The 17,621-nt window shown below is 45.9% G+C and overlaps 1 protein-coding gene across 1 annotated transcript in view; it reads right to left on the reverse strand.

Moving 5' to 3' along the window:
- Window positions 1–4,254: 4,254 nt before the first annotated feature.
- Window positions 4,255–17,621, reverse strand: part of TACR1 (tachykinin receptor 1) — a 129,352-nt gene continuing 115,985 nt past the window's right edge. Inside the window, exons 3-5 of the mRNA XM_006102927.3 lie at window positions 9,516–9,666; window positions 7,612–7,808; window positions 4,255–6,710 (exon numbers count right to left, since the gene is read on the reverse strand). Of these exons, the coding sequence (XP_006102989.1) occupies window positions 6,419–6,710; window positions 7,612–7,808; window positions 9,516–9,666 (640 nt within the window). The 3' untranslated portion in view covers window positions 4,255–6,418. The remainder of the gene's footprint in view (window positions 6,711–7,611; window positions 7,809–9,515; window positions 9,667–17,621) is intronic.

Below are 17,621 nucleotides of genomic sequence, written 5' to 3' on the forward strand. Positions count from 1 at the left end.
CTCCTGCATGCCCCTTACTGGGAATCAAGCCCAAAACTCGGGCATGTGCCCTGACTGGGAATCAAACTGTGAATTCCTGGTTCACAGGTCAATGCTCAACCACTGAGCCACACTGGCTGGGCTAACAGCATCTGTTTTTTATTAGCTGGATTAGGCCACTGTGGCTGCCACCCTTGAAGAGTAGTTATTGCCCCATCAGACACTTCTATCAAAACAGGTACTGGTGATGGTGATGGAACAAGAGGGCAAGCGGCATGGATCAATGAGTCAGCAAAGGGCAGAAGAGAAATCAAACCTAGAAAGCACTTCACAGGCCGTGTGAGTGCCCTGCTTTCTCCACTCTGTCTATGGCCTCTTCATGCACTGACATTGCTCTTCAAATCCCTATGTTGGCATGTTTAGGAGACAACAGCACTGGAACCGGGCATCACTCTGGTTTGCTATTCTCCTTGCTCAGTCTAGAGCAGTGGTTCTCAACCTTCTGGCCCTTTAAATACAGTTCCTCATGTTATGACCCAACCATAAAATTATTTTCGTTGCTACTTCATAACTGTAATGTTGCTACTGTTATGAATCATAATGTAAATATCTGATATGCAGGATGGTCTTAGGCGACCCCTGTGAAAGGGTCATTAGACCACTAAAGGGGTCGCGACCCACAGGTTGAGAACTGCTGGTCTAGAGGCTGAATCTGTTGCTTCAGCTGATTCTTATAAGTGTCGGAACTAAGTCAAGAACCCTTCTCTGAGAGCCTTCTCAACTTGGGAAAGTGGGTGAGAGGGAGGTGGGGATTAGGGGATGCAGAGAAAGTGTGGGTGGGCATAAACCAGGGGTGGGCAATGAGGGCTTTGGGGAGATGGAAAAAGGGGGATGTGCTAGGGATGGTGTCCTCTAACTTGCATACCAAATCCTGCCGTTATGAATGAGTGCACCCACATGGCATCCAGCGTAGTGGAGAGAAAACCTAGAGGCCTCAGCAGGGACAGGGTTAGGGGAGGCTTCCAAGGATGGGAACAATGTTGGACTAACGAGTGGAGAAGAAAAGGAAACTTGACACAAAAAGAAGAGAGAAGAGAGAGAGAGGACATGTGAGCACACAGTGCAGAGGACCTGGCTTCGAACTTGTCTGTATGAGAATGTTCGAAGCTGGCAGGATGTACACTGCTAAGGTGCCATCTGAGAGTGCCGGGGCCAGGGCAGCCCACCGGGCTCATGTCAGTGCTGATGTCCTTTAGTCCCTTGTTTTCAATCAGCGGCCTGTTCTCGGCTGGCTGCTCTGCTTGAGAGAGTGGCCAGGGGAGAAGATCACAGCCACTGTGTATTGAATTTGTAGCTCCCGAAGAATGCCCTCCAAGGCCTCATTCTCCTCCTCCCTCTTTTCCTGAACTGGGTGGAGATACATGAGGGCATCTCAGAACTTGGCCTGTGGAGTTCAGGAAAGTAGCTCCTGCAAGTAGATGCTCCCTTCACCCTTGAACATGGAGCAGAGGAACGTTCTTGGTGTGTTCTACCTTGCTCACCTTGGCTTGAGGCCTTGACTGAAACCCTCACTCTCGGGTTCCAGAGCTGAAAGGGATGAACACCCCATGAAAGGGATTCAAGGAGCCCCTGGGGGAGTTATCACCAAAGCCAGGTGGCTCCTCAGGCCAAGCGACCACGGTGTGTAGTCTGCCTACACAGAAGTAAGTGGAACGTCCTTGCATTCTCACAGGAGTGTCTATATCCACAGCTGAGATTATGTTTTGACCTATAACTAAGCTTAGCCTTTCCTCCACTGTCAAGTACTCATCTTTCCATGGAGAAGAGTGAGCACACCTCTTAATCATGAGGTTGGTATTTTTATCGCCACCAACATCTCTAATGACGTTCCACAGCTTTAACTCCTCTGGGAGCCTGAGGTGAATTACGATTTTGTTCCAAAGCTGTTTCCAGTTGCCTGACAGCCACTCCAGTTCTCCTGGGGCTCATCTACCTCTCACTGTGCTCTGACGGACTCACGGTTCCTCACCCCTCTCCTATAAATAGCTCAGTTTTTCACTTTCTCTGGAGAGCCAAGGGTGAATGAGTTCTGAGAAGACTCAGGTTTTGCGCACACACACACACACACACACACTGTTTTACATATGATTTATAGGGATTTTGAAGGGGATTTGTGGATTCATTGAAGTTTATCCAGGCACCCAGTGTAATCTGCCTTAGTTTAAATAGAAACATCTTTATTATTTGTTTCTAACACAGAATACATTGGGTAGATTGGGTAGCTGAGTATGTTCTCCTCACAACTCCCTCTACAGCAGTGGTTCTTAACCTTCCTAATGCCACAACCCTTTAATAGAGTTCCTCATGTTGTAGTGACCCCCAACCATAAAATTATTTTCGTTGCTACTTCATAACTGTAATGTTGCTACTGTTATGAATCGTAATGTAAATATCTGATATGCAGGATGTATTTTCATTGTTACAAATTGAACATAATTAAAGCATAGTGATTCATCACAAAAACAATATGTAATTATATATGTGTTTTTCTATGGTTTTAGGCGACCCCTGTGAAAGGGTCGTTCGACCCCCAAAGGGGTTGCGACCCACAGGTTGAGAACCGCTGCTCTACAGTCTTTGTCATTGCAAGTCCGCTATCAGCTGCTCTTCTCTTCTTTGAGGGAGTGGGCTTGAGAGGTGAGGTGGGACAGGGTGACTCCAGGAAGTCGGATGCAGGTTGCCAGGGCTGACAAAAGGTATCACTGAAGTTTCAAATCCTACCAAGGGTCTCCAAACACAGGAGCCTTAACCAAAGCTCTGGAGGCAGTTGTGTGTGTGCGGGGGGTGGGGGGGGGGGCGGTTTCCAGGCCCAGATCTCCTTTCAGGAGAGAACTGGTAGTGAGAGTGCAGCCAGCTGATGGCTGCTAGCTGCTGCACCTTCAGAACCCACCACGGTGTTCAAACACAGACCCCTCCCTCCCCAGAGAGCGTCCAGCAGTGACCGAGCAAGGGGAAGTACCAGGCCTGGCCATTTTTGCCAATGCAGGCCTTCTCGATGGGCACCCCTTGGCATGCTGAGACTTTCTTAGAGCTGTCCTGCATCTGAGGCTCTTCCTGCCCACTCCTCCCCTCCCCCTTTCCCACAGGTGTTAGATCTGCACAGTGGTCTCAAGCTTCCCCTGCCTGCTCCAGCTTCCTCCCCCCTTTATCTTTCCCAGGTAGTTCTTCTCATTAGTCTCCTGCACTTCTGTCTCTGCCTTGGGTCTGCTTCTGGGAGGACCTGAACTGGCACAGCTCTTCTCACAGGTGACGTCATTGTCACTTCAGACCATCCCACCTTATCTTCCCAGATCCCCACTTGGAAAGAGTTCCCACATTTTTGTCAACTCATTTTGCTGCATGGTTAAGAGATCGCTGGGTGTTGGGTTCCTTCCTTCTGACTATGCAAGTTATTGGGGTTCAGAGTACCACCTCATTCAGTCTCCTGTAGAGCACTGAGGGTCCCTGAGATGAGACAGAGGCGTGAGATAGTCAAACACATACTTTATTTCTGCATGGAAATTCTTTCCAGGATCCCAGGCTGGAAAATGGGAACTTCAGGAATGACCCCGTCCTACATACAGGATTCTCCCCGAAAGCCAAATCAGAGAGTCAGCTCCCAAGTCCCCTTTTCCTAGAAATCCCCCAGTCCTTCCAAGAGAAAGGACCTTCCAGCATGTCTCAGCATTATGGTGTGTGTGGGGAGAGAGGACAAGGACTCCTGCCCTTTAGTTCCTCCCATAGAGGCCTCGCTCTCCCTCCCCCCCCCCACCCCCAGTCACTATAATTTGACTGTGAGTTCACGGTGTACATCAGCTCCTCTCTGTGAAAGGATGAGGAGGAGAGCTTGGCACAATACAAAGAACACATTGACAGCAACTGAATCCCGTATTTTGGAAGTAACATAACAAAGACTGGCCCCATGATGTCTTATATTCTATTACTACTGAACCGTACACCACAGAGAAACACTTAGAAGATAAACATAGGGGGACACATTTCTATAAGAATGAGCCCATGCACAGTGCAAATCATGGTGTTTCTCACATGTGGGAGCTGATGACATTTTTTACAAGTTACATAGGTGTTGGAGAGTGGGTCGGAGGAAGGCCTGCTGGGCTGGTTCAGAGGGGGTGTTTTGCCATATTTGAAAGTGCTCAGCACCATCGCACCCTCCCTCTGTGTGCAGTGACGATGCTGTCCAACCATGTCTCGCTAGGTCCCCCGGACTGCCTGGTGGCTTTCCTTAAAGTGATCTCAGAGTACTCTCACTGCAAAAGGCTCTCTGAAGGTCTCAGTCCTTGGCTCAATTACATGTATTAAGTCTCTAGAATCCTGGGCAGAATCGGCTTCACAGCTGCCTCCACGCCTGCTGGGTGGCCTCGACCCCCTGGGACTGGTGGGTTAGCCAAGGCTCTCAAGAGTGGAAGGAGCCGTGTGTCCCCAGCTCAGGGCCAAGTCCACAGCAGGTACTCAGTAATTCTTGTTGAATTCAATTCCAACCTCTTCCAAGTCCTTGACACTTTCTTCTTAAGTTCTTCTCATAATCATGCTGGTTCTCTATGGCCCTCGGAAGAGAATTATCCACACACGGCACAATTGCTTATTGGAAGTCTGACTAATGCTTTTGGCACTGACTTTCGTAGCCTCTAAATTATGTCTTCCGTTCATATATCTGCACTGAGCTGGCTTTACTCAATTTATTTGATCCGTCCCATGAGGCTTTGAAGAGTATAGTTCTTGGGTCCTTCTGGCTTATACTGTTGCTCTCTCCCCCCAGGCCTACCATGGCCTGGTAGAATTAGAGCCAGCAGGGCTGGTGAGGCTGTAAACCCTGTGGGCAGCGCTTATATTCTATTGATACCACAGATTTTGCACATGTGCCTCCATTCTTCAAACAATAAGGAGGACATTCACAGATGTTACATGAGGCCTCTGCTTTCAGCCACCATGGGACAAAGCACGAATTTGGAAGACAGGAGAGTGCTTCATGCTCACTTGATGGAAATCCCAAAGCTGTACTGGGACATGAAGCCTTAAGTTCACGGCTCTTGGTAGATGAACTGTCCTGTAGGGTCAATGTGTTGTCCCACTTCTTATAGACAGGAGGCCAGCAAAGCCATGGAGGCAAGACGGGGAGATTCAGAGAGTCTAAAGGGAAAATGCAAGGTGTCCTCGTCCCTGAGGTGCTGCTGCAGCCCCTTTGCTCATTGGGCAGATGAGCACATGTGGGATGTTAGTGTACAGCTAGTGCCTCTGTCCTAAGACAACCAAAAGGCTAGAGCAGGGAGCCCATGACTTCATTTCCCGGATGTTCTCTCCAGCTGCAGGCTCAGTCTGCTAAAACCTGGAGAGATGCAGGCTTCGACACCAAGTCCTCAGCTGTGTTAAAGGCTACAACCTTCCGGGAGAAAAAGGTACTCACATTTTAGGAACAATCAGAGAATGTCTGATATGGGTGTGGACACATGGTTGCAGCAGTTGCTACTTTTCAGGAGTATTTAGTCACTTCACTCTCTTCTCTTGTTCTTTCTGAGACCACCATTTTTGTGTGTGAAACAAAAAAACAAACAACCTCATACAATCATTAAACCATTGAAAACTTGAAGGGACACTTAGATGATTTAGTTCAGTCCCATAGTTTTACAAATAAGGAAAGAGAGGCTCAGACAGATGAAATATGGCACAGCTCTCCTGATCTTGGTCCTGACAGACATCAGCTGGTATCAGTGGACACATTCTGCCTGCATCAGTTAGTTGCTCAGGGAAGTTACTGGGGACACAATGCAGATGAATCTAATGCTCTCAATCCCATGATGTTTAAATGCCCTAAAATATTGAGATGCCAAAAAAGGGGCAGACTTTGTCTTCTTTTCACGGATGCTCGGAAGACGAGGTTAAATCTTTCTTTCAGATTTTCTGCGGGTCCTTCAGTTGTTCACTCTATCAAATGAAGACATCCACCAGCGAAAGAAAGGTTAATCTGAGCATGATTGAGAATGGCTTTATTGAAGTAAGACAGAGGCTCCAGGCAAACAGATCCGTTGGGTCTGTTGCTCCATTGCAGGATTCATCTTGAAATGAGTGCTCATTCACAGCCAAACTGTATTCTAGAACCATGGAATGGGTTGTAGAGAACATCAAGTCTAACCTTCCCACTTTACAGGCTCAGAGAAGTTTGGTGATTTGCCTTGGGTCACACAGCATGGGGTTGGCAACGACATGGAAGAATCCAGGTTTTTGGACTCCAGGATGGAATGTTTTTCCTAAACCATTCTGACCCTTTTCACAAGTCCCAGTGTGAGGGTGTTCCTGATGGTTTCCAGATCGAGGAATTATCCATGCATGAAGTGAAGCAAGACAAAGACGATGGTGGCTGCCTCTGCTGCAGGCCCAGGGTCTAGGAGAGCGTGTTGGAGTAGAAGCTGGAGCTCTCCGTCATGGTCTTGGACTCACTGCGAGAGGAGCCATTGGAGGTCAGGTCCAGGGGTGAGGGCGTGGCCTTGGGGCCCTCCTCCAGTTCTTCCTCATGGTTCCCCACCACTGTGGAGACGGTAGTTTCCAGGCGGCTGACTTTATACACACTGCCCTGGGCCTGGAGATACCGGGTGGATTTCATCTCCAGCCCCTCGTAGTCGCCCGCACTGATGAAAGGGCAGCACCGGAAGGCATGCTTGAAGCCCAGCCGGAACCTGGAGGGAGAGAGGTGGAGAGGTGACCCTGGGGGACAGCCTGCTTTCAGAGGGCCTTCCTACCTTTGCATCAGCTCTTTAACACATGGATGCACCCAGACTTGATCCTGTGTTATTATTTTTTAAATTAATTGAGAACTGGAGACAGTAAGGCCCAGAAGATGTAAAGGTTGGTCATTAAAGTCAAACCCAGTACTAGAACCCAGGTTCAGGTGAAATATGTCTTTTCTGAGGACAGCCACTGAACTATGCTGCCTCCACTGGCGCAGGGTAGCCAACTTTGGTCAACTCAACATCAAAGTAAAACATTCACCAGGGTTTACTATGAGAACGATACTGTGCTAGTCACTGTGCAGTAAAAACAAGAGCCAGTCCTTTCCTTCAGGTAGTTCACCATCTGAAAGATGACTTCCTGCCAGTCAAGTTCCTGTAGTTTGCCTCATACGATCTGAGTCCCTGACTCTGTCTCTCTGTCTCCATGCTCAGCCCCCCTGTGTAATGAATCCAGTGGGCAGTGTGAGCAAACTCATAGGCCACAAACTGGATTCAACTTGTGGACCTGCTTTGTACACAGCAACCTCAGAGGGTTTTTTCTTACCTGCAAACCCCTCCCCCATTGACTTAGATGCCAGTGTTTAAAAGTAAGAAGATACCACACAACAATACGGATTTCTGGTTCCTCTTGGGAAAGAAAAATACGTGCACTTTGGTCTTATATTCTTGCAATGGTGATAATCAGCAGGGCTTGAGTAACTGTGGCGATTAGTTTGCTGCAGTCCCCACCACTCCCTCTTGTCTCACAGCCAGGTTTGCTCATTGACTAGTAGGTTGGTTGTTTGGTGGTTATATAGACAGATGGTTTTGTGGCCCCTGGAAAGAGTCTGGGGGATGGGGTCCTCACCTGTCATTGAGGCAGCAGTAGATGATAGGGTTATACATGGTGGAGCTCATGGCCAACCACATGATAGCCAGGTAGAACTGCTGAATAAACTTCTCCAGGTAGATATCTGGGTTGATGTAGGGCAGGAGGAAGAAGATGTGGAAGGGCAGCCAGCAGACGGCGAAAGTGCACACCACAACGATCATCATCTTGACCACCTGGCAGGAGGGCAAGGCAGGTGAGACCAGCAGCACATAATCCTTTTCTCATGGCTACTTTCTCTCTCCTCCTCCCCCTCTCACGGCACACAGTGCAGTCTGGGGGGAGAAGTATTTAGAATAAACCCTTTTTGAGGAGGAAGAAGGACCTTTTCTATGTGGCACCAAAGGACTTGTGTTATATCAGTGGTTCTCAGAGTGTGACCCCAAGACCAGTGCCAGCACCATCACTTGAGACCTTGTCAGAAATGCAAATTCTTGGACCCCACCCAGTCTTTACCAATTCTGGGGGTGGGACCCAGAGTTCTGTGATTGACAAGTCCTTCCTTCCAATGATTCTGAGGCCCACTCATGGTCCAGAATCACCGTGTTATATCATCTTCTGGGCAATGGCTGGAGAAGCCAAAGGAGACCAGATTAATGGGCCAAGAGGAACGGGTGTTCAAGAGGGAAAGACCCAGGGAGCGGGAAGCACCTAAAGTGGGGAGCAGTGAGAAGGGCAGGCTTCTTGCTTGGAGTCTCAGGGGGAGGAAGGATAAGGGACAGGATTTGGACAGCTGCCCCGAGAGAGCATCTGATGTTTAAAGGGGACTTACAAGGTTTTATGAACGCTGGGTGATGTAACCTTTCCCTCTTTCCCCCCAAACTCAGTGAGAACTACCTAGCCTCCACATAATGAAATGCTATGCAAAGATGTACTAAAAGAAAAAAAACTGAGAAAGCTCTTTATATATTGATTTTTGAAGGTTTTTTGGATATTAAGTAAAAAAAAAAGTGAAAGGCAGAAAGTGTGTATTTACTCTTTGCGTAAAAAAGAAGAAAGAAAAAAATTTACATTTATTTGGCTTATAAATGCATTATAATATCTGGAAGGATTAGTAAGAAATAAATACCAATGGCTACCCCAGTGAGTGTGTGCATACACATGGGAACCGGGTGGGGTCCTTTTCATGGTAAAACTCTTAATGTATTTTTTTACTTTTCGTTTTGAAATAATTTAAGACTCCCAAGAAGTGCAAAAACAGTACAAGAGTTCCCAGGTTCCTCCTGTGACATCATCCTACCTAACTATACCATATGGTCAAAACCAGGACACCGGCGTGAGTGCCAGGCTCGAAACTAAACTACAGACAAGTGTTTGGATTTTGCCTGTTTTTACACATGCTCCTTTTTTGGGGTGTATAGTTCTATGAAATTTTATCACATGTACAGATGAGCTGAAAACTCGGCCACCATCAGGATTGCTCTGTCGCTCCATCACCACAAGAAGCTCATGCTGTACCTTTATAGGCAGCCCCTCCCCCATAGGAACCCTCCTAACCCCCGATCTGCTCTCTACCATCATTATGTTGTTCCTTTTAGTACTTTTTGATGTTTGCACCAAGAGAATGTATTATTGTGCCAATCTTTAAATAAGTAATAAAAAGAGGACTGAATAACTCTTTAATGCTTTTGTAGTTAAATATTGTGTGTGTGTGTGTGTGTGTGTGTGTGTGTGTGTGTGTGTGTGTGAATGGCTTGACAGGTTGCAATTCTCCTAAGGTGCAAGCACGGTCAGGCCTGTACAGGCAGACCTAAGTTGCCAATACATTGAAAAAGGATGCCTTCCCTCTCCCTCCGTTGCTGTTCCCTAGATTCAAGGATGTTTTGCTTGTGAGCCTGTTGCCTGTGCCCACGTGGGTTAGGTGCTGGCTGCCCCTTGCTCACCTTGCGTTTAGCAGAGACTTGCTCGTGATAACGGTCAGAGGAGTCCCCGGGGATCTCGCTGGCCCACAGCGTGATTCCCACTATGGTGTACGCATAGCCGATCACCAGCAGGGGGAGGAAGTAGATCAGCACAGGCACGCAAATGTGGTACCTGCAACAAGGCAGATGGGAAGGGTCATTCTAAGAAACAACAGGGGTGGTCAAGGCATGACAGCTGCCTTTTTCAGCGTTCGCCATTAATAAGTTGGATGATGAGACACACCCCAAGGAGGCTTGCCACCCACATTGGGTGAGTAGGTGATATATTAATGGATAATCGAGGGAAAGCGTATCTCTTCAACTTTGTCTTTCTAGTGGACTTTTTCCATAATGAAGAGTCCTGTTCAGATTGAAAAAAGAAGAAACATTGATTAAAGGGAACTGAATCCGTTGTATACCCATGGCAATTTTAGTTAATATTAAGTTTAACATTGCTGACATTCTCCCTAAAAAAAAAGTATGCAACCCCAGTCATCATTAATATAAGTATATGCTCTAGAAAGAAGGAGGTGATTGTCTCACTCTGTCCATACTTTTCAGATTACACTTAGGCTCGATGTTGGTGCAGGGATGCAGACCAGCACCCTCAGATGAGAACCACCATAATTGTATGAACCCTAATTCATTCCATATGGCAAATGGAGTCACAGATATAAGAAAAAAATAGCTTGGAGGAGAAAGAGAAGACTTATCCTAGTCTAGGATTGGTAGGAAGAAGCCACAAAGCGTAAGCTACTTCTAAGTCTGGTTCTTAAAAATATCTTTTCAGATGGAAGCTGCCGGGTCTATGAGCCATCGCTTGGAGTTTAGATAGCAACTGACCTGAGTTTGACTAGTCATGAGTAAGAAATAACCCCTTGCTGTGTTAAATCACTGAGATTTTGGGGGTTTGCTACAAGAGCATAATTTATCCTGTTCTGTTTCAGACAAGACTCCTTCTAAGGAGGATATTCAAATAAGTTGTTTTTTTTTTTGAATTTTGAGAAAGGATAGTTTCCTCAGGGGGTCGTTGGCATGTCTGGCTAGTTATAGCCCTTTCCCCTGATGTGAGTTTGATGAAGAGGCTCAACATTCCTAATAGCAATAACAGTAATTGCTAAGACTTTGGGGGATTTACTCTGTGCTAATAATGTCAATGACAGTATTCACAGCATTCACAGAAACCGGAGTTTGACCTCACTGAGTGACCAGCACAACGTCAAGCACTTTGCTAGCCTTATCTTATTTAATCCTGAGAACAAATGGTTGGGTGGGTCCTATCATGATCCCATTTTGTAGAGGAGGAAAGCAACGTTTAGAATTTAATTAAACTGTGTAAGTTCATAGCTGGTGAAAAGAGGAGCTGGGATTAGAATGCAGACACCAGAAACAGCTTCTTGTCACTGAAGAAAGTTAACCCAAGGATATTTTCTTCCATTCTGTCTATGTTTATTCTCTACGGTGAAATTTTTCCAATAAGAAAAACTCAGGTATTCACTCAATTTCTCCTTTACTGACACTCCGTTTGTTTTCAACCACTTCTCTGCAAAGTGCCACAGTTTAATATTCAAAGCCAGTCCTCTGAATATTAAGATTTGCAACTTGAAGACACTTTAGGAGTTTTTAAGTAACAAACCACGGATTCAGCAAAGCAGGGAGCTGAGCGCATCCATTCTGTGCAGTCTCACCAGCCGTTCAAAGTCCCCCTGTATTGTCACTTCCTTCGGGAGCCTCCTAAATCGTGCTCAGATAAACTCCTTTTACGAAGAAAATACTCTATCCAAAAGATGTCTAAGTCATAGAAATTCTAACCGATTGTGGGCCAAATGAATGACATTCCATAATTAAAAAATATGAAAATGAATACATTTATTCCCCCTTGATACCTGTTTGGAGAAATTTTACCATATCCTTGTAGCTAATTGGAAGTAACTCTGTTCTTTTATTTCTTGCTGAAATTATTATTTTGGAGAGCTGCTCAGTGAACCCAGTGTAATCTTATTTTGTGCAGCTCCATGCATTTTTGGCTCTTGAATCTGATATTCCCTAGGTTCCTGCCAGGCAGAATTTTATCAGTTCTCAGGATTAATATGTGTCTTGGAGGAAGGGACGAGGGGTCAGGGATGCGCCAGAAGTGAGCCAGAGGAAGCATCAGGAGTGAATGCAAGAGGCAGTGACAGAAGGGACCGCTAGGTTCCCACTTGATGAGACGTGCATTGACTTTGATCATTAAGTCCTGCCAATGGACTTATCAGGACTTTCAGAAGGAATGTGCCTGCAACAGCTATGTGTCTGTTCCCTCCAGCTTACTCCCCTAAGCAGCAAGTGGGGCTTGACCCATTTTACAGGATAAACTTGCTGAATACAGCCCCAAGTCCTGCAGAGTCTCCTGTCTTTAACGACTTAATACCTTCATGCTCACTAATCCAGGTTCACTTAGGGCTCACAAGGCTGGAGTCAACTCATTGTCCAAGCAGCAGTTCCAGTTTCTGAAATAATCCTCAGCATTTGACATGAAGATAGATATGTTTATTAAATAGTACCTGGCGTGTCTTTTAATGAACTTCATGGATACTCTAAGTGCCATGGGGTGGGGAGGCCAAGAGGGCAGGGATCTGGGTTCCCTACCTTCATTCTATGAGACAGCTCGGCTTTGCTGGGTTTATATATTGGCTTTCTGTGGATAATTTTGTTTGGGGGGTGGTGCTGGAAGATTTAAGCTGTTACAGAGAGGTTGAAGGTCTTTGATGTAATTCCAGTCCCCATTCAATGCATAAGCCCTCTTGGCAATATCCATCCTATATAATAAAAGGGTAATACGCGCCGAAGCCAGTTTGGCTCAGTGGATAGAGCATCGGCCTGCGGACTGAAGGGTCCCAGGTTCGATTCCGGTCAAGGGCATGTACCTGGGTTGCGGGCACATCCCCAGTATGAGATGTGCAGGAGGCAGCTGATCGATGTTTCTCTCTCATCGATGTTTCTAACTCTCTATCTCTCTCCCTTCCTCTCTGTAAAAAATCAATAAAATATATGTAAAAAAAAAAAGGGTAATATGCAAATTGATCAAACGGTGGAACGACTGGAATGCCTGTGGCCCCTCGCCCCAGCTGGCCCACCCCTGATGGCCCCCATTGGGGTGGGCCGTCTGGACCCCACTAGTGCATGAATTTGTGCACAGAGCCTCTAGTATGTCATAATTTTCTATCTTTTCTTGAACACTCCCTGTAGTGAGAAATGCTCACCTGTCTGAATTCAAATAACGGACTCGGAGACAGAAGTATGACAAAAAGGAGACTTTTAATATGTTCTTGCAAGAGCGGGTGTCCGGTTGTACAGACACACACAGAATAGCAATCACAGGCTATTTATCCCCTAGAGTGCAAGATTCCCTCCTCCAGTTCCTCACTGGCTGAGTACTATGGGGTTAACAGTTTCCTCATATGTCACCTAGATCTTATTGTCTCCTATTGGGCCATTTAAAAAAAAATGGGCTAAGGCCTTTTCTAGTTGTCTCTGCCTCCCCCTGTCTAGTTGAGGCTGGCACGAGGTGTTTCATCCTGGGTGCCTCGGGGGTTTCCATCATGATGCTAGCTCACGTACACACTTCTTTGTTTTATATCCTCTTCCATCCTCCCTATATTGTTTGCCCTGGGGAAACTCAGTAACCATTTCCATTAAAAGTTGGCTGTTTTGAAGATGGATCACAGAGGCCTATTTCCTACACCTGTGACACGCTGGTTACTAGCTATAAAGCCAGCTCCTGCAGCTTGTTAGCGATGCATGCTCTCGGGCCCCACCCTGAAGGACCAAATCAGAGTGCACATTTTAACAAGATGACCTGATGATTTGTGTACAAGCTCAAGTTTGTAGCATGATGCTCTCAATCTTGGCTGCACATTGGAATCACCTGGGGGGCACTGAAAAATTCCAATGTGTGAATCCTACTACAGAGCTTCTCATTGAAAATTAGTCCGAAGCACAGACTGGGCATCAGAGTCATAGAAGCTCCCCCAGGGATGCTCTGTGCAGCAGGGCTGAGTCACTGTCACTGAGCCTCCTGCTGCTGGCTGTGACTGACACCTTCCTCCTTAAACTGAGTGAAAACCTGTGGCCCTGTAGCTTTCACTACTTCATCGTAGGCCACGAGCAACAAGCTGAATCCACCTCCTGGTCCTGAAAGCTCAAGGGACCACGCCCTTCCTCAGAGCCCTCTTTCCATCTTGGACTTCTCTGCCTCCCCTTACTTGACCTGCTCTGAGCAGCCTCATCCTCCTACTCTTCCTCCAGCACCCCCCAGGCTGTCTCTTCTTCAAGCATGATGCTAGATACCTGCTTGACTTTTTACTTCCAGCAACAAATTATCTTCTCTGCTGGTAAACAGGGTTTCTTTGTAGTAAAGGAAAGCAAAACCCATATATTTCTTGGTTCACTTTTACTTCCAGACTTCAGAGCCAAATCCCAAATCCCTGGCAGTGCTGTTGGAGGTGACCTACTAATTAATAATTATATACCTGACCTTGTGCTTGGGGCTGGGGATGCAGAGGAGAATCCCTTGGTCTTTTCCCAGGAGTTTAGTCTGTGGTGGAGACAGAGAAGTGATTGACAGTCGGTATCTCTTCAGAGGGAGTGGGGACATTGAGGAGGGGTGTCAGGGGCCTTTATAAGTATATGTAAAATATAAAAAATATATAAACATATAAAATTCTAAAAACTACCCTGAAATACAGTAGGTGTTTTGTTTTTACGTGAATAGAGAGTAATGAGAATGCAGAAGTGATACTGTCATTTAAGCTGATCAGGGAAGCTCCCTGGAGGAGGTGCTGCTAGGCCAGGCTCCAGTCTGTAAGCAGGAGGCCAGTGCTACAGGTAAGGAAAACAGCATGTGCAAAGGCACAATGGGGGCGGGGGGGCGCCCTTGGCATGCTGAGCGAACTGTATTGTGGCTCGGACAGAGGAAGTATGGCTTGAGGAAGTATCAGGAGTCTTGGCCAGAAAGGTGGGCAGAAGCCAAATCAAGAAAGGCTGGAGAGTTTGTAGTTTATTCCAAAGTTTATGGGAAACCATGAAGTAGTATTTTTTAAAAAGAATGTTTTTATTGATATTTATTTTAGAGAGAGAAGAAGGGAGAGGGAGAGAGAGAGAAACATCGATGTGAGAGAGAAACAACCATCAGCTGCCTCCTGCACTCACCCGACCAAGGATCAAGCCCGTACCTTTTGGTGCACAGGACAATGCTGCAACCAACTGAGCCACACCGGCCAGGGCACTGAAGTAGTTTTAAAACAGGGAAGTGACCTGATCAGACACGTGTGCTCTGGCCGTGGTGGGACATGGATGGAGGTGGGCAAGGCTAGAGGCTTGAGCAGTGGTTCTCAAGCTGTGGGTGGTGACCCCTTTGGCGGTTGAACGACCCTTTCACAGGGGTCGCCTAAGACCATCCTGCATATCAGATATTTACATGACGATTCATAACAGTAGCAACATTATAGTTATGAAGTAGCAACAAAAATAATTTTATGGTTGGGTCACAACATGAGGAACTGTATTTATTTATTTATTTATTTATTTTTTTTCCCAGGTCTGGCAAAATACCCTTTTATACATAAAGTCATTTTAAATGAATGAACAGCTTCAGGAGAAAGATCTAAGAAACTGATGCCTAAATATTTCTCAAATACATAATATAAAAGAAAATCCCTATCTTATTTTTTTTTCCGCTAAAAGTATTACAAAGGGTATTACATAAGTGTCCTTTCCCCCCCCCCCAACCCTTGACAAGCCCCTGCCCTCCCTTACCCCCCAGTGTCTTATGTCCATTAGTTATGGTTATATGGATGCATACAAGTCCTTCGGTTGATCTCTTACTCCCCTCCCTCCTGTCCCCCAACCCTCCCTGGCCTTCCCACTGCAGTCCGACAATCGGTTTGAGGCAGCTCTGCCACTGTATTTATTATTGTTCAAAAGTTTGTAATGGTCTTAATTATCCATGAAAGAGTGAGATCATGTGGTATTTTTCCTTCATTGACTGGCTTGTTTCACTTAGCATAATGCTCTCCAGTTCCATCCATGCTGTTGCAAATGGTAAGAGTTCCTTCTTTTTAACAGCAGCATAGTATTCCATCGTGTAGATGTACCACAGTTTTCTAATCCATTCATCTACTGATGGGCACTTAGGCTGTTTCCAGATCTTAGCTATGGTGAATTGTGCTGCTATGAACATCTGGGTGCATATATCCTTTCTGATTGGTGTTTCTGGTTTCTTGGGATATATTCCTAGAAGTGGGATCACAGGGTCAAATGGGAGTTCCATTTCCAATTTTTTGAGGAACCTCCATACTGCCTTCCATAGTGGCTGCACCAGTCTGCATTCCCACCAGCAGTGCACAAGTGTTCCTTTTTCTCCACATCCTCTCCAGCACTTGTCGTTTGTTGATTTGTTGATGATGGCCATTCTGACAGGTGTGAGATGGTACCTCATTGTTGTTTTGATTTGCATCTCTCGGATGATTAGTGACTTTGAGCATGTTTTCATATGTCTCTTGGCTTTCTGAATGTCCTCTTTTGAAAGGTGTCTATTTAGATCCTTTGCCCATTTTTTGATTGGATTGTTTATCTTCTTTTTGTTAAGTTGTATGAGTTCCCTATAAATTTTGGAGATTAAGCCCTTATCAGATATGACGTTGGCAAATATGTTTTCCCACGAGGTGGGTTTTCTTGTTTTTTTGATGGTTTCTTTTGCTGTGCAGAAGCTTTTTATTTTGATGTAGTCCCATTTGTTCAGTTTCTCTTTAGTTTCAACTGCCCTAGGAGCTGTATCAGTGAAGAAATTGTTTTGGCATATGTCTGAGATTTTGTTGCCTTTGTATTCTTCTAGAATTTTTATGGTTTCCTGTCGTACATTTAAGTCCTTTATCCATTTCGAGTTTATTCTTGTGTATGGTGTAAGTTGGTGGTCTAGTTTCATTTTCTTGCATATATCTGTCCAGTTTTCCCAACACCATTTATTGAAGAGACTATCTTGGCTCCATTGTATGTTCATGCCTCCTTTGTCAAAAATTAATTGAGCATATTGGTTCGGGCTAATTTCTGGACTCTCTATTCTATTCCACTGATCTATATGTCTGTTCTTGTGCCAGTACCAGGCAGTTTTGAGAACAGTGGCTTTGTAATACAGCTTGATATCTGGCATTGAGATCCCACCTACTTTGTTCTTTCTCAGGATCGTTGCAGCTATTCGGGGTCTTTTTTTATTCCAGATGAATTTTTGGAGAGTTCGTTCTAGATCTTTGAAGAAGGCCATTGGTATTTTAATGGGAAGTGCGTTGAATGTATAGATTGCTTTGGGTAGTATGGACATTTTAATGATGTTGATTCTACCAATCCAAGAACATGGTATGTTCTTCCATCTCTTTATGTCTTCCTCTATCTCTTTTTTCAACGTCCTGTAGTTTTCTGAGTAGAGGTCTTTAACCTCTTTAGTTAAGTTTATTCCTAGGTATCTTAATTTTTTTGGTGCGATGGTAAATGGGATTGTTTTTCTAATCTCTCTTTCTGAAAGTTCACTATTGGTGTATAGAAATGCCTCAGATTTCTTGGGGTTAATTTTGTAGAGGAACTGTATTTAAAGGGCCAGAAGGTTGAGAACCACTGCTTTAGGGTGTTGTGTAGGGATCCAGACAGAAAGTGGCAAGGACCCAATCCAGGGCCAAGGCAGAATGGATACATGGGGAGGGGGAGAAGGGCCTCAAGGGGTGCTGTAACTGGGAGGAAATGCTGGCTGCTGCTGGGGCAATTTACCCCATCAGTGAGGCTGACTGTGCTGGTGTGGGGAGCTGGGAGGAGGAGCGGGCCTGTTGGACTTCTGGCCATGCTGACCTTGAGGGCAGTTGGATGTCTGGATCTGGCTGGAGATTAGATTTAGATGAGAGCCCTCAGGTGTCCCCAAATCATGAGAAGACAAGGAGATGCAGGATGGTTCTGAGAGAGGATAGTGAGGGGGAGGCCTGCCTCATGGAAGGGGGGTGGCAAGCCCAGGGCAGGAGGGAAGAAGTATGGTCATGGCTGGGGCAGGAGGGAGGAAGAGTCCAG

Source organism: Myotis lucifugus, unplaced genomic scaffold (assembly GCF_000147115.1).
Source record: "Myotis lucifugus unplaced genomic scaffold, Myoluc2.0 scaffold_444, whole genome shotgun sequence".
In the NCBI taxonomy this organism is placed as follows: domain Eukaryota; kingdom Metazoa; phylum Chordata; class Mammalia; order Chiroptera; family Vespertilionidae; genus Myotis; species Myotis lucifugus.